The sequence below is a fragment of the Erpetoichthys calabaricus genome, chromosome 1, assembly GCF_900747795.2.
Source record: "Erpetoichthys calabaricus chromosome 1, fErpCal1.3, whole genome shotgun sequence".
Lineage (NCBI taxonomy): Eukaryota > Metazoa > Chordata > Cladistia > Polypteriformes > Polypteridae > Erpetoichthys > Erpetoichthys calabaricus.
Window position 1 is genome coordinate 238,911,883 of NC_041394.2, and position 20,505 is coordinate 238,932,387.

The 20,505-nt window shown below is 34.7% G+C and overlaps 1 protein-coding gene across 1 annotated transcript in view; it reads left to right on the forward strand.

Moving 5' to 3' along the window:
- Positions 1-20,505, forward strand: part of LOC114646556 (cAMP-dependent protein kinase type II-beta regulatory subunit) — an 81,396-nt gene that overhangs the window by 51,777 nt on the left and 9,114 nt on the right. Inside the window, exons 3-6 of the mRNA XM_028794810.2 lie at positions 3,995-4,047; positions 10,493-10,576; positions 14,529-14,635; positions 19,131-19,284. Coding sequence (XP_028650643.2) covers positions 3,995-4,047; positions 10,493-10,576; positions 14,529-14,635; positions 19,131-19,284 — 398 coding nt within the window. The remainder of the gene's footprint in view (positions 1-3,994; positions 4,048-10,492; positions 10,577-14,528; positions 14,636-19,130; positions 19,285-20,505) is intronic.

Consider the following 20,505-nt stretch of genomic DNA (forward strand, 5'->3'; position numbering starts at 1 on the left):
TTTCCTTGTCTCCATAATCTGATTAATGTTGCTGTCAGTAATTCTACAGCAGAAGAGAGAACTACCAATCAAGAAGCCACTGCTAAATCCTTGGTGGTTTCTCCTCCAATGCTGACACTTCCGTTTTTTATTACCAATTTCAAATTTGTCAAAATTAGTTTACGTAAATGGTTCTCACCTGACAGATGTTGCACCTGTCCATCTGTTACTTTGTGAATGATGAGTTGTATGCTATGGGATTAAATGTTTAGCTGGCTTTTGTCAGTCATTTCTGCAAAAACAAGTTTGTCAAGATAAAGTCTTATCAAAATCACAAGGCTTCCAACCAAGTATTGGAGCTGTAAGAGTTCTTGCCAAAGACACACCTCTCCACCAAATACATTGCATATCTTTAGAACAGTAGTATTTATTGTGATTTGTATGAACACTGATTGGCAATAAGCTGCACTTCTGATCGTTTAGGTGTAAGATTTTTATGTAGCAATGGTTAATGATAATCCTTACAAGTAAATTAAGCACATAGCTGTAGTTTTGTATTACATATTTTGTAATTTAATGTATAGTTTGATCAAATAATCAATTGTATCCAATAATGTGAGAGCTCCTTGAAATATCTTACATATGCAGCTATATGAAGCCTGTTTTATTCAGTACACCCAGAGACGTAAACTGATATAATGCTTAGCATCTTGTTTCACAGACTGGTAAAAGGGAAACATTATCTTCATTTTATGGTTGTAGTTATTGAGCCAGACTTCACATGACTTCTGTTTTAAATGTGCTTGTGTCATCATGGAAATGGGTATTTATAGGTAAGATGCTATTTCTGATATTTATGTATAACAAAAGGAATGATTCTCAGGTTCTGAATTTTAGGGGGTGAACATAGATACATTTAATAATAGTCTTCCTCAGTTTTGTGGTGATATTTTTCATCTTACTAGATTATACAAATATGTCTTTTACAGATGTATTATTATATTTGTATTGTGATCTGTGTTTTAATTGAAATATTAATAATTCAAGAACTCCAAAGTAAGGAGCGTTTTCTCTTAAATTTTCAGAGTTTACACTTAATAGTGCATCTTCCCTTATCGGCATAGAAATAATATTTCTGATTTTCCTTTTATTAGTATAGATTGCTTTAAAACCTTAGTTTTTTCTCTATCAGTAATGAGCTTTTAGCTATCTCAGCCAACTTTTTTTGTATATTTTATACATCAAGGATCAAGTCCAATAAACCTGATCTACTACCTCCTAAGTTGGTTAGGTTTAAAATTTTACTCTGTACTGTTTGTTGACATATTACTTTCTTCATAAAACATTTGGTAAATAAATAGTTATAATGTGGTAGGAAATATGTAAATATTAATATAATGTATCATTTAGTACATTTGGTTGTTTCAGTTTAACATGCATAGATTCACAATGCCACAATATATATATACAAGAGAAATGGACAGTCATATAAATTCCTCTGAACTCTAGGATTAAAAAGATGCTGGTAAAAAACATGACTACATTTAGTGTGTTTAACAATTGTGAGCAATTTGCCTGGGAATCTTTTCTGCATTACAGTCAGGAAAAGCATACTTGGCTCTGTTTTCTCTTACACAAGCAATCAGAAAAATCCAGGCATTATGAAAGGCTCTGATTTTAAGTGTCACATTTGTTTCAGTTTTCATGTATATCTTTTAAGCAACAATGCACAAGTCATAAGCACTTCATGCTTTACCATCACTTTAAGAAAAAAGTGAACATGCTGTGTAATGCTTTGTATTGATAGCCAGCACTGATCCATTGGCTTATTGGTTGTTTTTGTTGTTCTTTTAGATAGCTCGCTATACTTTACAAGGACTTTTGCCACACTACAATAGTGAATATGTGACTGTGACAAGCTTTCCTTTTTTTATCAGCTTTCTCACAGCAGCCACTGAACATTCTTATTTTAATAACGGAATATGAGCTCAGATAGCTTCCACTTGTTGAATCAGTGATAATGCTGTTTCTACTGATGCAAGAGTTAGAGCTGTTACAGTATCAGTATTAATAGTATAAATATGAAAAAGCATAAAAGTACATATATATACCTAGAATTGTTAACCTGTGTTCCAATGTATATGAATATTTATACTTATTTTTAATATGAATATTTGAACCTTGATTTGTGCCTATTTTGACAGCCCTACACTGTGATAGTTTACTTGTTCTCAATATGTTTGTGTATACAGGTATTTTTAACTTGATAATGCATTATTCCTTCCATTTCTCAAAATTACAGTATATAGTTTGTTGTTAACCAGATACAAAAGGCCCAGTTTGAGTGAGTGTGTGCAAGGCTTGTGTGTGTGTTTGTAACCTGTGTGGTAGATAGCCCGGACACAGACAGACGGACATCGTTTGAAGTCCAACACATGTTTATTTTACAATTAAAGTGCACAAACCCAGTGCCGCAGCACCAATTTCCCCACAAGTCTGGGCCAAAACCACACTCTGCCTTTCCTCTCTTCAGGCCGCCTCTTTCCTCTCCCAGACCTCGTCCTCTTCCACCCGACTCCAGCCCTGAATGAAGGGAGGCGGCCCCTTTTATGTTCCCCAGGATGTGCTCCAGGTGTGCTCCGGCAATCTTCTACCGACACGCCCCAGTGTGGCGGGAGTGCCGACTGCATCCCCGGAAGCACTCCAGGTGTCCCTGTTCCTCTTCCCCCCCAGCACTTCCTGGTGTGGCGGAAGTGCTGAGGTCCAGGGCTCTCCAGGCATTGGGGTGCCCCCTGGCGGTGACCACGACCAGGGCGGTCGCCCCCTCATGGTCTGGAGGAGGCGTGAGCCCTCCTCCGGTCCTCTTGGGCGTCCCGGCTGGGAACCACCCCCAGCCACGTGTCACACCTGCAATGAATAACCTTGACCCCAGGTCTAATTCCTGCCCTGTGCCTAATGTTTTTGGGACAGGCACTGCTTCTTCAGAACACTTGAGTGGTTTTAGAGCAATCTGCAAACCTGCATACTTAAGAAAACACTCGAAAACAAATTTTATTTTTGTAATCAGAAAAAAAGGTATTTATAATACATTTTCTTAGTAGATTTGTTTTTCAAGTATCACATTTCAATGCAGAAATTAATTTAACTGTATAGTTTGGACAATTCAACAAATATTACATGGAAGTTTTTGGAAAATTATTGAATCAGTAAAGAAAATAAAACATACAAGAAGTAAAATTGAGGTCTAAATAATTGCAGAGGATTCAGAATTATGGAAATAATTACAAATGAGGAAAGTGTTTAGAATAAAAAATGAAATATAGTTATAAAATAGGAAAAAAATTTAGGTAAGGAATATTGTTTCAAATATGAAATGTTGGATGTGTGCTTGTTACCTATAGATGATAAAAGTTAATAACCAAAATATGTAAAAACATTTTATAACCAGATAAAATGATTGGTGTGTGCATGTCACTTATGGAGGGAAAAGGGATTTACCAAAATATATAAAAACTTTTTATAAGCCTTTTATATAGTTTACTCATTTTTCCGAATCATGTTATGCTGTTCTAATTTAACTGAATAACTAAACAGGTTGGTTGCACAGTGGTACAGTGGTTAGTGCTGCTGGCATACAGATGCAGTATCTTGTGTTCAAATCCTGCTGTTGCCTGTGTGGAGCTTGGTTGTTCTTCCTGTCTCTGTGTGGGTGTTTTCTCTGAGCATTCTAAACTTTTAATGGATCTGCAACCTTTTCAAGGCTGTTCCCTGCCTTGTACCCAGTGCTGCTAGGTATGCATGCTCCAGTCCACACCACATTAATTTAGACTGCACAGTTTGAAAATGTTATTTCATAAATCATGTATTTAATGACATGTTTGTAATTATATTTGTTTTATCAAACATGCAGTAAAGTATTAGTTAAAGGATAAGAATTATGTTTATACTATTATATTTTTTGGTACATTTTATTAATATGTAAGTATTTAAACCTTTACAACTACTTTTTTTTTAGTTTGTGCTGAAGCTTTTAATCCTGATGATGAAGAGGAAGACACAGAGCCTAGGGTGAGATCTTTGAATGAATTATTATTGCTACAGCTTATCACATTTAGAAATAAGGTGTATAGTCTTGATTTAGAACTTTAGGTGCATGAGTGCGTTTGTTCACTGGTTATCATGCTCATTCATTCTTAAAAGAATAAAGTTAAATAAACGAGCCATTTTATGCTTAAAATAATTATTTTAAATATTACTACGTTTATACAATAATACAAACTGCATTATTATTTTAATAATAATGAGGGTGTTCTAATGTTCTATGAATTTTATGACATTCTTCTGTAATTGGTATTCAAGACTTCAAGCTCTACTTACGTCATCTGTTTCATACTGTAGAAACAATGGAAGGAGCAAAAATGCAAGAAAATGTGTTTCAAAGCCTAAATTTTAAACTGCTTGAATATATTAAATTCAGTATTACCAATTTTACTAATTTTCTTGCAAATATATTTTTAAAATTATTGTACAACAACCAAGTTACAGGGTAAATAAAAAATAAAAGCAGTGCTTATTTAGAAATACATTCTTATTTACTACACAATTTAGACAATAATTTTTGAGCAATTGTAAAGAGACATGAACAACAAAATCTTAATAACTGACCATAAAATAAGATGTTTTCACAGAGTCATCTGTCCAGTAAGCAAGTGTTAATACATGCCTGCAGTATTGAACACACCATAAACATTTTTCATTTATTTATCTGTGTTTAATTACTCATTGCCATTTTTATTTTTTTAAAGCTGTTGTAAAAATTAATTTAAGCATTACAACTTACAATAAATGGAATTGGAGCCTTTAAAGTTGAAATATTTTCTTTAAAATGTTTTGCTCTCTATAGGCCTGATAATATTTGAACTCATGTTTATTTGTTCTTTGAAACCGGCTGTTTAACAATACACTCATCTAACTAGAGCTGCATTTTACAGGCCATAGATCAAAGTCTGAGTGGGTTTAAACTAAACACACAACATAAACATAGTTTTAATGTGAGCAGTTCATTCTGTCCAAGTCTGAATTCTCCCCTGATCCACCTGTAATGATTCTGCCGATCCTAGGGTATCATCTGTTCTGCATAGTATAGTGTCATCTACAAAGTGTCTGCAAACGAACACTTCTTACAGCACCTTTGCACCCATCTACATACTGGACCTTGAACTTTTATTTCTTTTAGTTCAATCACTACCCTGCCATGTGGTTACCTTATTGAAATGTTTTTGAATAATAATATCATATACATCCCTTCCATTTACTAGTATACCTAGACTTGCACAATTTTAAAAGCCAAAATAATAAATTAAGCTGATTAGGTCGTCTTTTGCATTTTTGAATCTGTTGTAAAAGCCTTTTAGCTTTCCTAATTTTTTTTAAATCTTGCTCTTCATATGTAAAAGTTGATCTCTTTTGGACATTATTGCATTTGCGCAAAATGTGTTTTGTTAAAAATTTTAATATTTTTAGTTTTTGTCTATAACCACTTACCTACATTCACTGAGTTTTACAGAAGTCTAGAAAGATTTCTACACTTGTTGGCTTTTTATCAGTGTTAAAAATACGGGCGGCACGGTGGCGCAGTGGGTAGTGCTGCTGCCTCGCAGTTAGGAGACCCGGGTTCACTTCCTGGGTCCACCCTGCGTGGAGTTTGCATGTTCTCCCCGTGTCTGCATGGGTTTCCTCCGGGTACTCCCATAGTCCAAAGACATGCACTTTAGGTGCATTGGCGATTCTAAATTGTCCCTAGTGTGTGTGTGTGCCCTGCGGTGGGCTGGCGCCCTGCCTGGGGTTTGTTCCCTGCCTTGCGCCCAATGTCAGCTGGGATTGGCTCCAGCAGACCCCCGTGACCCTGTAGTTAAGACATAGCGGGTTGGATAATGGATGGATGGATGTTTGGATAATTAGGTAAAGTCCCCTAGTGCTATAACATATCTCGTTCAACTTTTTGATATTATTAAAATGTTATTTATTGAAACTTTTATTTGTATTTGGTTGTCTTTTGTCATTTGTTCTGACATGAAGGAAGCCAACGTGACATATGAAACTGCCACTTGCTGGATGAAATATTTGCATCACTTCCCCTATCAACTGAGTTCTGAAATATCACTGTTCTTTCTTGGTGCTGGTTTAGATGTAACCCAATGGGGCTGATTAAAGCTTATCAACCCAGAGGTATAAGAGTCACTGTTTATATCTTTGCAATGTGATGAAAATCATTATATATCTCTAACTCTGAAGCTGATGCTGCAGGATAAGTGCAGCATTAGCCTTTCACTTACATCCATCTGCAGTTATCTGGAAAGGAGTCTTGTCCGTGCCACTTTAAGGGTGCCCAATATCTCTCTAATGAACACCTGATGGAGTTTCTGTTTATTACGATGCGGACTAGCTACCACTTTCTTAAGTACAGCAACCCTGTACTTTGAGGTATGGATTTGAATGGTGGTAGAACAGGCCTCCTGAAAGAAAGCTTCTAAGAAGTTTAGCATCCAACAACATTGGATTAAATTGCCACCATTTCTAAATTTACATTTAACATTTTATAAATGAGAAATCTAGATTTACTGTAGATATTTTACATCAGCTTACATTCTTAAAACAAATGTTGGTAAACTTACAACAGAAACTGACTATTCGACTCCATCAAAGCACTGCATGAAAAATTATACAGTTAGTGGTTCCAATTTAAAAAAATTGATAATCAAGCTGGGGATGGAAACAAAAGAAATTTAAGAGAGCTGGAATAGTTCAAAATGGGAAATAAAGGCAAAAGTAAAATCCTATATAAAATTGAAATTAAAATTAATATAATTTGTTCCCTGTTAAAAAGAGGCTTGCATATACTGGTATTAAGCAGCGGTTGTGTGCTGCAGGCATCAGGTATGTCTTATATTGCCTGATACGTTGAGGGTCATGATTGAAGATTACACATTCACATCCAATTAACCTGACAGGACAGAGTAGAATTTCAAAGCACTACTTCCCAAGAGTTTCAAAACCTGAATAGGATCCAGTCAACCACAAGAGTAGAAAATATAAATGGACTTGCAAAAGTATTGAAGTATTGGGAACTAATTTCTCATAAGGAAGATGAAAGAAATAGCTTTCCTAAAGTCTTGCAATCTTTAAGTAATTATTATGATTAATATTAGTATATATTTATTTTAAATATCCACTTGCCTGTGACTGGTATGATTATTACTGGTTATTATAACTTTTTTTGAATGCTGTATATTTCAGTAGGTATTCTAGACCTTTAGAGTCCTCTACATACTGTATAATGTGTATGACTCCTACTATTCAGATATAATCTTCCAGTAATACACTATTTCTGTCTATGTAAAAGCTAGAAACATTGTTAAAGAAACATATTCAATTTCCTTAATGTTTAAACAATATCTGTCCCTGAAACTATACTAGCTAGTAATGATAAAGATTTAGGCAGTATTTCCAGAGTCTAGCAACACGATTACAGCAACAGTGCAAATTATGCATTTTAGTTAGAATCATATATAAGATATGTTCTACTGTACAGAGCATAGGCTTATTGGGGTAACATTTCTACATTGTACACACCAATGTCTAACATTCTACAAAATTTCTTAGAGACAAGATCCAATCTTTGAACAATGACATCAAGCTCCTGCCTTGTTAGATCTTTTTTTTTGTTTTATGTCCCAGACTCATTCCATCTTGGAGAGAAAATACAGTATGTAAGATATTATGTTATACTTAACACAATATCAAATAAAGTTATATGTAGTAATGCTAGATGGGATAAAACCATGCAATTAAAAATTTCAATATCCACACTACTTTGCTTACAGTTCAATTTATTTTACTCACCTGGAAGAATCTTAACTACCGGTAATCCTTCATAACTCATTGGGAATGTTTTTAGTCAAGAATTCTCTAACATTGCTCTAAAATAAACATGCTTTGTCAGAGGATTTTATTTTAGTGTCTCACTATTTGTACTGTATATGTGAGCAACTACTTCATGTTATGTTTCTGTTAATATAGCCCTATGAATTAGTTATTGAAGAAGCTTTAAGTGTTCAATTTGACAGATTTAAATTTAATGCAGTGTTTTATTGACTGGACCTTTATTTACTGTTAATAATATCTGCAGCAAAATACCTTACATATATCCCAAGGCCCTCACTTCTTTACCTTTTTTCTTTCTTTAGTATACAGTACATACTGCCACCTACAGTGTATTTGATAAAATGTCCTCACCTTTTTAAAATGTACACTTTGGCCTCACTCTTTTTCCACTCACTTTGTGGAGTGCAGTGTAACTAATTTATCTATTAATCTTTGTACAGTATATTTCTTTCTTGTGATGTGCACCTATTTGGTTTAACCTATTGCCCTGACAGTAACTGCCTCCTGAACCACAACATCTTGCCCATACTGCATAGTAAAAAAAAAATCCCCTTATGCTGTTTTCTCTCATACACTGAATGTTGCTTTTGTGCAGCAAATATAAAGGATTTTAAAACTGAAAGTCATACTATACAGCTCCCTTATCAGCTACCAAAAAAATCTATTTTTAGAAAATATCATTTTAATTAAAATAGTATACTTTGCATCAAAACCAACGTGCCACATTTAATCACTAACAAGTTAAACAGCGTATGCATGGCGTAACATTCATGTGTGTCTGGCAATTAAGTTAAATGATGTGAAAGTTGCAGCATTTCACATTTTTTATTTATGTCATGTAAGAGTCACTTATTACATTTTTTTTATTAAATATTTTTGTAACAATGAGTCATATTCAAAAGTAATAGCAATAATAGAATGAAAATTACATGTGTTAGTAGACTACATTAAATACATGCTTTTTAATAGCACTTTACAATGGAGCACGAACTGACTTGTGGTGGCTTAATAGCTGTCATACACAGCAGATTGCAATTCAAGTGATGTGAAAATGTCAACATTTCGATGTTTAGTAGTCATGGAGGTTCTGTGACTAATTGTTATTTCAATTTTCCTAAACTTAACATTTTTGGAAGTAAACTTGATAGAGTAGTATGCAATAATTAGCAATTGAAAAATGACTAATATTAGCCTCAGTATCAATATTAGCCTTTAAAAGGGGAAAAGGAACTGAAATAAGTTCTCCATCTAGATATTAATATTGGTTAAAACACAGTAATTTATTAAACTTGTATAAACAAGTAAGAACTGGGAAGGAAAGTGATCTATTGTGTAACTGGAATGCAAATGTCACACAATACGTAAGATGATCAGGGGCTTGCAACAATTGTTTGTGTATATCTGGGACTGAAACATCAAGAGCATAAGCCACTGAAGTCTCCCACCTTCCAAAGCCACTGTTCATTTATAAACTCTTCCTGTGTTTACATCAGTTAGAGCAGCTGCACCTCTCCTATGTATTTAATTAGTTCAAATGTCATTTACAGCAACTACAGGTTGATAACATTGGTTCTTTAAAATAATAATCTGCAGATAATATTGTACAATTAAGTCAGTCTTCTATATGCTTACGTAATTAATTTCCTCTTCCATTTATGTCTAGCAAAGTAACTTTTTTGTGCTATATTAGTTAACTTACCTAAAGCAGGAGGAGAAGGGTGCTGCTGTGTGAACTTCTTGCGCACTCAGTCTTCCCAGCATCTGATCGACTTATATTGGGTATCCGAGCAGCCATCAGATGAATTAAAGAGGAAATATATAAAATATACATGTTCAAGCATACATTCTCAAAGTGAAATTAAAACTTATTTCTAGTTGAAGTCACACAGAGTTTCTGTCCATTTTAAGGTGGATGAGTTCTCAAATTCGCCTATGCTGTTCACCTGGAAATTTTCGTAGTAGTAGGGTGTTGTACTGTGTTAGCCATTATGGATGCAATGAGAAGTCAAGCAAAATGACACCTTTTATTGGCTAAAGGAGCCTGAGCTGCCTTGAAAGCTTGCATATTGTAATCTTTTTAGTTAGCCAATAAAAGGTGTCATTTTGCTTGACTTCTCATGGGAAATTTTGAAATTTTAAAACTTCAAAGTGTGATCTGTTTGAGATATCTGATCAAAAATTGAACTGCCATGACAAATCTCTTCGAAGAATAATTGTACCACATCTCAACAAAATTTATCCACAGAGGACCAAGTTGTTTCATACGGACAGACAGACAGACAGACATGGTCTTTCACAGTAAGTGCTTCACACGTCATATGCAAGCGCATATAAAAATGAATGACATCTGAATGTAGCACATGCTTCGTGCATTAAAACAGTATAGTTAGTTATCAATAAACAGTGCATTGAATATTTTTCTTTTAGTTTATGCTCAAAACCATCAGATTTAGAAATATAATCTGTAAGGCTAGTGCTGTGTTTTGGATTTAATGTTCACAAATAAGACTGTATTTTCAGTATAACTGATATATACATCATTTTTTTTTGTCTTTTTATATTTACTTAGGTTATTCATCCCAAATCAGACGAACAAAGAAACAGACTTCAAGAAGCTTGCAAAGATATTCTCATTTTCAAATCTTTAGATCCAGTAAGGTGTTTTTTACTGATGTTTATATTTTATTATAAGGTAAAAAGATAACAGATAAAGGTTTAGATTCAAAGATAGCTGTTCATTGAATAGTTTGGCATACTGTAGTTTAGATATACAAATTTATTCTAATAGTCATTCATTGACTTATTAGGACAATGTAAGTTTTTATTGTATTTAATACTTTAATTTTAGTTAATGTGATAATATTACCAACTATTTAATTACAGGTCACTGTATATAATGATTTTCACAGGGTGATTTGAAACAACTGTTAAAATTTTGAAAACTGTAAAACAAAAAACTTTGTTGTCAGCCCTCCTTGTTAAGTTATTTTTCTTCTAATATAACATACATTAGTATAAGTACTAGCACATATTATGTGGAGTGATAAATTTCTATTGGAACCCCTGTCTGTGTAATTTTTTCAGCAGCCAGTTTTTTGGCTTTTTCAGGCAATTTCACTGTTATCCACTATCAGGATTTTAGCAAGTTGGCCCCATAGGACTAGGCTACAAGTAATAGTTTGGTCTGTGATTTTTGCTGTATGTATTACCTAATTAGATATTTTAACAAACTTGTGTTATGCTGATTTAGTTTGTCTTTAGCTGGGGTTAAATGCTGTGTCTGACAGAGCATGATTTACACTAGTATGAAGACTGTTTCATGGTTCAAGGGCCATATAACTTAATGGCTCTGTTTTACAGTAGTTCAATTTATCTTTGCCAGTTGTGAATAGAAATTAAGCATTATGTTTTGAAATATATCACTTAATGTTAACAAGTACAGTAGGAGAAACCAATATCAGCCTAGCTCGAGACAGAACGCCATACAATGGGTAATAATGTTATATATATATATATATATATATATACAGTGGAACCTCTAGATACGAGTTTAATTCGTTCCAGCACTGAGCTTGTATAGCGAATTTCTCGTATCTAGAACAAACTTCCCCATTGAAAATAATGGAAATCCAATTAATCCGTTCCGCACCCCAAATATATTAACATAAAAATCAATTTTCCTAACAAATAACACTGATAAATTATATATACTGTAGTCTACCTTTAATAAATAACACTGGTAAATAATATAACTGATTATTAAAAGAATCAAAACAGGTGTCCAAAGTGCAGTAGAGCATTCAATAAATCTTTAAATAAATAATCCTTAAAACAGTTGTGAAGTGGAGGTTTAAAATACACAAGAATAACAATCCTTTAACACGAGGTTAAAACGTCAAAAGGATGCAGTCTTTAAAAAACAGATGACAATCCCCGGTGCTTCTTCTCTGTTAGCGTCTCACCTGCGGGCTCTGCAACAGGCGAGACACTCTTAATGCAGCTGACCTTCTCTACACCGTCCTGCTTCAGCTGTTTGGCTCGCCTGTTCAGCTCACTGTTCAGCTACACGCGAGCCTGCGCTCGCTCGCTCTCCCGCACCAACTTCCTGCTGCCTGAATGCCTGCCTGCCTGCCAGCGCGCGCTCTCTCTCCTCTCTTTTCTTTTACTTCTTCTCCCCCTTAACCGGCTCGCGCTTCTCTATATATGCGGGGAGGACATGGCAGCTGCAGCCCATCAGCCACAGGAACAATCATAGATGTGGGCAGTTTCCCACCTGTGCACTTAAGTGAGAAACGCAGACACCGCAGATCGCGGCTCGCAACTGCTACCACGCCCCCTCACTAAGCTGCGAGCTATACCCACAGCCTGGCTCGTGGCTCGTTACGCGAGCCAATGCTCGCATTTAGATCTGAATTTTTCGCTCATACTTTCCTCGTATTTTGAATTTCTCGTATACAGAGGTGATCGTATCTCGAGGTTCCACTGTATATATATACACACACATATATACAGTACATATAACCAGCTGTGTAAGACCGTGCTGTAAAAAGCACAGGGCCCTAGAAACCACTGAAACTGTCAGAAAAAAAATTGAAATGTAGAGATGTCAGGTAATTGAAAGGAACTATTTTGGGCATCTCTCTCCTAAGAGGTTTTGTTTTGCTGACATGCTCGCATCGCTTATGCATTAGCGGCAGGAGGAAAAGTAAAAGGGATACCGCTTGGCCAATGTGTTCGCCTCGCTTCTGTATTAGTGGCTAAGCGAGTGACTCTTTCTTCAGAAGTTTTGATTTGCCAATGTGCTCGCCTCACTTGTGTAACCTTGGAGATGGAGCCCTTACCCCAACTCCACCTCTCACTTCTGGGCCGGACAGACAGACAGACACACTTCCACGCGTAGACGTTTATATATGAGATGATGATGTATTTTCATTAGATTCAAAGATAACTATTCACTGAATAGTTTCATTCTGTACATTTTGTGAAAGTTTCATAACTTCAATAATAAATAATATAATAAATCATATGTAATAAAATAGTGTGATCAGTAAAGTCCAAAACCTCTCTTAAATTTAAAAACATAAAATCTTATATTAGCTTATCATTGCATTAGATTGACAATGCCAAAATCAGAGTTGAAAGAGAGCCAGACTGAAACTTTTCAGAAAAGGTTGTAGTTTTGAAATTCAACTATAATTAAATACATTGTGATCCTTTGAAATAAGAGACTTTTAAGGCATTTGGATTATCACCCCAGGCATTAAGCTGTAAAGTGCTTATGTAAGGAGGAACTACACTTACCAATATGGATTATTCCTTTGCTGAGGTATTCTTCATAGTCTGAAATAGTGGGACACTTCTATGAATCACTAAAATGCATTTAAAACTGAGGTGACTACAGTTACATTAATTCACTAAAATATGAAAGTGAGGATTTATATCATGCATACAAAATTTAAAATACTAAAACAGCACGAGAATTACCCATGGTTTCTTGGATGCTTGCATTCAGAAAGTCACACTCCAGTAGTTTATTCCAGTAGGAAAAAAGTAGAAACAAAGAGACAAAAGACTTTCAGAGAGGAAACCCTTTCGCTTTAAATGCAATATTTTAAAAACTAAAATATTTTTAATGAAAAATAAAATTTGGAAAAACATAATGCTCTGTGTATCTGTAAGCAGAAAAAGCAGACCAGCTGCAAGTAACACCACTACTGCTTATAATGGTTAAAGCGCACGTGCTCACTGACATTGACAGGTATTATACAGTACATACTGGTAAACGCTGCTTATTGTACTCATTATATTATGTACTGAATTCAAGACAGTCTTGACACCTTTTTTCTTCTCATGCTAAATGCTGTAGTATCTTTAGTCTCATTAAAGTAAGCTTTCCCTTTTGGTTTGTTCACAGCTTGATTGTAACTTCTCTGTTGCTTCCATACCAGTGTTATAAAAGGTTCAACTGGCACTGCACTTACTGTATTTATAAGTTCTGATTGTGTATGTCATTAGAGTGGGCAAAATAAGAAGGACCAGTGAGGAAGAGTTCAAAAGCTAAGTTTTAACTAGGAACATCAAAGGCCACTTAATAATTCATTTGTGCCAGTTTGATTTATTGAATCAACCTGTAGGTTGTCAAGCAGGCTACACTGAAATCTTGTTTTTTCTGTAAAATGCATTTTGAGGTATTGGTTCTGAAGTTTCCATTGGTAACATATGATATATAGAATCCTTGGCATTAATGGAGAAATTTGTTAGTATGCTAAAAGTTAAAATAAATTCCTTTGCAGGACATAGTTTTCCTTTACTAAATGGATAGGAGACAAACTGCTTTAAGTTAACATCTGTAGTTCATAAAAATATTCTTTCCAAGTAATGTTGCAATGAAAAATACATCTAGGGTGCAACTACATGAGAATAACACTGTTGCTCCTATCACTATGTGGAGAGCCCAGTAAATATGTCCGTTTATGGTTTATCTTTATCTTTTGAAATGCCTACATCTAGCCATTTTGGACTGTGCTAAGAAGAAACAATGTAGATTAAATGTTGTTGTCCATTTAATACATTTTAATTTCATTTTTTAACTTCCCATTTTTTAGGAACAAATGTCTCAGGTATTAGATGCTATGTTTGAGAAGATAGTTGAAGCTGGTGAACATGTAATTGACCAAGATGATGATGGTGATAATTTTTATGTAATAGAAAGGTGAGTTAAAATTGCCTTTGATTGTATTTAATAGGTGTATTGTACTTTCACCAGTTTTTACAGCAGCCTTCACCAAAAATATCATACAGTAAAAGGTTTCATTCAGAAAAAATAATTAATATGCAGAGGAAGGTGGAAAACTAGATGAAATATCTCATTTATAAATAAATGTATCTAATGACAAAATAAGGCAAATATATTTTTATACTTACTTTTTTATAGCGTGTGTTAAATAAGACTGGTGATATAATTTTGTCATTGCTCATCTAAATGAAATATAGTAAGTTAGCATCAGGAGCTATTGTACATGAATTTTTTTAAATGAATTGTAACAGGATCTGTAAGACAAAGAGAATCTGACACTATCCACTGAGATCTGCTTAATAAGTTGATTTATTCACAGTTGTCTAAATGTTAAGTTTTAACTTTAAACTAGCCGACGCCCAGTACAATACAGCAAGAATAGGAACGGAAAACGGTGAGATAGGAATTCAGAAATCAAGAAGAAATAAATACTTCTTGAAAGACGCAGTGTGCATATAGAATTTCCGGCCAAGCAGGTTTACATATGAAAGTGATAAATAAATCAGGCTTTCCAAATTTACGTACTATGGCCATGGCATCCTGATAGTTTTGATGCATGTATCTTGGACTTCCTGGAAATGTGGACGGCAATATGATCATTTTGCCTACACGAACGTTGTTATTTTCAGTTTTTGCTTGCAGTGCGTCTGATAGTTCGACGCGCAGATCTTGTTGATGTAATCTGAGATAGTTGAGACGCGCACCCTCTGTTTTAACATACGCATCTACGACGTACTGTTGGAATAGTTTGACGCTGGAGTGCAAAATACTAAATGTATTCCTCATTGCTAATCTGTACGCATAAAATTGGCATTGAGTAAGCCTTATTCGCTTGGCGGTTCTTTTATCGGGAACATGTTGTAAATCTTTGTGCCAGCCAATGTCTCTGTAAGGGAATAAAAGTGGGTAAACCATAGGATCGCAATTCATATTGAGCATGGAAATATGTTTACAGGAGTTGCGTATGGGATAGATGCAAATGTCCCTTTCGGCAGTGATTTTGCCATCTTCTGTGACGAAAATCGCTGCAATGTCGGGGCATTGTATCGTCGTAAATCCTGCCTAGGGTTTTCCTTGAAAACCATTCATACACATGTTGTTGGATTGGACTGAGAGATTTCATGCATGTGTTTGTATGATTTAGCGAAGGGGTTGATGGTTCTGAGCATGGAATCTAGCTGGAGAAGTACATTTTCGCTGCATGCAGAGTTTGCTTTATTTTGTAAGCGTACTTCAGTAGCCTTGTGCTCTGTCAAAAACATACAACTGTCCATATCCTAGAGAGGTAGAAGTGTTAGCGTATAGTGGAGAGATTTGGTGATAAATTTGGCCGTGTATTTTAAAACAGTATGGTCCATGGCCAGGAGGTTGAGTTATCTGTGCACCCATGGAAGCAAACGCTAGAGAAGAGTTGTATTCTTAAATGTGTTCACAATAATTTTTAGCTTCTGATGTTTGCTGTGTAAGAAGCTGTTGTAAAGACACAGGTGGCTCCCGCAAAGGTGGTAAAGCTACTTTACCGTTGTGGCAGCACCTCGAGTACTTGTTGGATGTATTACGCTCAGCAGGCCAGTATAGTGCATGACATGGAAGATGACGAATAGGAATTGAGAAATGCCATGTCGGCTGCGTGTGGGCGGGACCAGTTTTGAAGTGGAAGCAGGACAAACCAGAAGAGAAATATATATAAGAGATTATATTGCTACCATAATCCAAAATGTATTTTTACTCAAATATTTGAGAATTAAATTGTTAAAAATGAATTAATTGTAAACAAATAATAATAATACTGTAAATATACATATGCAAAACAAAGAGTTTTAATAAATTGACCACACCACTTGTAAGGAAGTATAGTATAATCTTCTTACATTGACCGACTAAAATACAAGATGGCATGAACAACAAGGATGAACAGCAGCCTGCTTTATGAATGTTTAATTTTGAAATGAAAAGCTTTATTTAAGGGTTTCCAACTTATTAGTAGATGTATAGAAGGAGAAGCAGTGACTGGAGGTCAACTTAATCATATTTGTAATTTAGAGAAATTAAAATCAAATCATGGTTGTATTTCTTGCTTATTTCATTGTAGTCTGTACTAAAATGTAATAAACTGAACAGAAATTCCAAAGTCAGAAAGGTGAGATTGCGTTGGTTTGGACACGTGCAGAGGAGAGATGCTGAGTATATTGGGAGAAGGATGCTAAGGATAGAGCTGTTAGGCAAGAGGAAAAGATGAAGGCCTAAGAGAAAGTTTATGGATGTGGTGAGAGAGGACATGCAGGTGATGGATGTAACAGAGCAAGATGTAGAGGACAGGAAGATATTGAAGATGATGATCCGCTGTGGTGACCCCTAACGGGAGCAGCCGAAAGAAGAAGAAGATTTTATAAATGAAAAGTGAAATGGGGCAGCAAGTTAATACATTTGTCAGTGCTACTGCTGCCTCAAAGAGTTACAATCATGTTCCAGAATACTAGCATATTCTCCTTGTGTCTTTGTGAGGTTTTTACCTAACTGATTTAGCTTTCCTTTTACATCCCATTGTTACATCTGCCTTGGGTCTCCCTGCTGCAATGATAGGTGTCCTTTCATGTGACCCTGAACTTGATGAAGCAGATATGGAAAAAAACCTGATGTCTAATGGTTGTTTTTATGTTAAAAAGTAAAAAAAAAGTATTAAAAGTAAACATATGAATTCATACCAGATTTTTGTCCCTGAATCCATCACAAATAATTTATTTACAATACCAGTGATATAATAAAATTTTAATATAATATTGCTATGATGGAATGGCTGCATGCCATTTGTATGAAGTGTTTAGTTATTGGTCTGAAACTTTTAGGACATACAGTTTTGTAAAAGGTGATGCATGCCCCTTTCTGTAATTTAAGTTGCCATACAGAAATCATTATTTCTACTCTTTACTACTGTTTAATTGGTTTCCATTGCAGCTTTGTATTTGCTGTCTCCTCAATACTGGCAACTAAAAGGAAAAAGATGTTCAACTAATCTATGAGTAGTGTTGATTAGCGAAATTTACCAAAGCCATGTTTTCTAGTGAATATGCTGTGTTCGCTGGTGATTTTGTTTGCCCAAAATTTTTTCCTATGAATGTCCCATTCGATTTGCTTAGGCAAACATTTTTACCAGCCTCATAATGCTTTGCGAGGCCAGCATGACATCACAAAGATGTAGCAGCCATGCGCAAAACTTTTATGCATACCTAGTGTAAGATTGTTGCCAGTCTATTTCGTGAATGTATGATGATACAACCTGATTAGTACTGAAACCATTTCTATCTCGCATGTGTTTAGAGAAAAAACAAAAAATGTTTGCAGTATTTTCATTTGAGAGGTACATTAGCTGACCATAATGAGTACTGCCTACTGCCGCCAGACATATAACACTAATCCCTGTGCGATGTCAGTGCAGCACTATATGGCTAATATGCATGCACAACTACCTATGTTCTAAGCTACAATCTGAAAATAAAACTTAAGTAAACCCTCAATCCCTACATCAGAATGAAATGACCCTATGAAATAAAAATAATAACAAAAGATGTATTACTATTTACAAGGCGTTTATTTCTTCTTGATAGAAGAAAAAAGTGTGGAGTATCTGTACAGATACATGGGAAACAAAAAAGATTTTCCAGCAGTACTCAGTGCTGCGACTTCAATAAATGGAACAAACCTGCCCCACTCTGCCCACACAACCAATGTGTGCCTCAACAGCTGGAACTCTGTCAGCATTGTGATCTATATTTTATTTTTTTATTGTTAATTTGTAGTCGTTTTTTTTTTTGTTCTTTGTTTGTGGTTAGCACCATTGCCTCATATCTTAGATCATTTTGGCCACATAGGCCCAACATAGTTGGAAAATGCTTCCTTTGCCCTCTGAAACACTGTAGACAAAAAAAAAACAAGCATAACATCCCTATTTCACACACAACAGACTACAATATTATACTGATTAATGTTTCCATAATTTAGAAATAAGATATCATAAGAAACGGGACTGCATCTCTAGCCATGCCTTATGAAGCTGAGCTTTCAAAAGCCACAACAAACCGGAAATGAATTTGTAATGTAGGCTATAGAATCAATACCATGAAAAATGAGTACTGAAACAATTTAAAAAATGTTATAATAGATACTTAATATAATGATACTGTTGACAACCCTACTATGGTCTATTTATTATTACAGTACAATTTATGCTCTTTTAAGCAACAAAGTTTGCTTGTGTAGAAATCAAGTATGCTCCCTGGTAACAGTGAAAGATCATATATTACATCTTATCTGGTATATGAACTGAAACTCTCCAGCTGTTCCAAAATTTTCCTGAAATTGTTAAAAGTATTTATGGTTTACAGTATAGATTTTTTTTGTATATTTTTTTCAGAGGAACATATGACATTTATGTAAAATTAGATGCCATTAGTCGTTGTGTGGGATCATATGATAACCGTGGAAGTTTCGGAGAGCTAGCCTTAATGTATAATACTCCCAGAGCCGCCACAATCATTGCTACCTCAACTGGTGCTTTATGGGGTTTGGTAAGTCCTGTTAATTTATCGCATTATCTAAATTATTGCCTTGTATGTGTCTTGTTTTTATTCAGTTGTGTATGTGCTGCCTTCTATTTGTTTGCTGCCATCAGTTTCCCTCTCTTGTATGTGCTATTCATACACATACCTGGGAAAAATTAATTTATGTATGAAGTTATGCTTCTCAGCCATTAGATATCTTACCAACTAAATTAAAAGTATAAATAAAAAGCAAAAGTGTGTCAACAATGTGACATTTTACTTCATCTAAATAATCCTGTATTGTGGTCTGTCCAGTTTTGACACCTGGCTACTCAAGTGTAGATGAAGAATAATTTGGCAAGTAAAAAATATTACTAACAGCATTATATAATCTTTCATTTTAGCTTCCTTTTTGTAAAATTACAGAATTATTTTTATGTTGTCTTATTTATGTTCCTACCCTAAGATTATTACAAAAGATTGACCTTTTGTTAGTAACATTTTCATCTCATTGTACATGCCTAGGCAGATAATAGACTGTGGTAGCTTAAACCATGTGAGAACGTCCAAAGATTTTATTGTAGAAATAAAAAAAAAATCCAGAATTTCAGAGAGATTTTACTTAATTTTGAATTTTTTGGACATTATGTATTCATTTACATAATCTTTTATAATTAAATGTTGGCAGTTTTCTGTTTATTAAGTGGATTAAACAGATTATGATATCATTTAAATCAATCTTTATTTGAATATTGCCCTTCACTTCATTCCAAAGCATTTTATAAAACAAATAGCACAGGTCAATGCAACAATGTAACTTACAATTCAGGATCATTCTATCTATAGTAAATTTCAGAGCACAAACATTGACTTATCTATTTATTTGATATTTCTTCTTCAACTAAAATGGTCAAATAGGCAGTGAATGAAATGTTTTTGTGTTTTACATTCAGGATTAGCTTTGTGTAACAGAATAGTACTGTTGTCTATATTTCTTCTTTTTCTTCTGAAGGTTGTCTCTGGTTAAAGATCACTGCACCCTGTTGTGAAATGTGTCTCCATGCTGTGCACTTTACTTACAAACAGATCCTATTATACATGTTTCACAATGTAAGAATGGAAGTAACATGTTCATCAAAAGGTGAAAAAAAAGTTGACTTCCACTAAGATAGAAAGCTAAAAACAGTTCAGTGATGGATAAAATGTAAAATTGAACACCATAGCAAAGTCATATACTTCATCCACCAT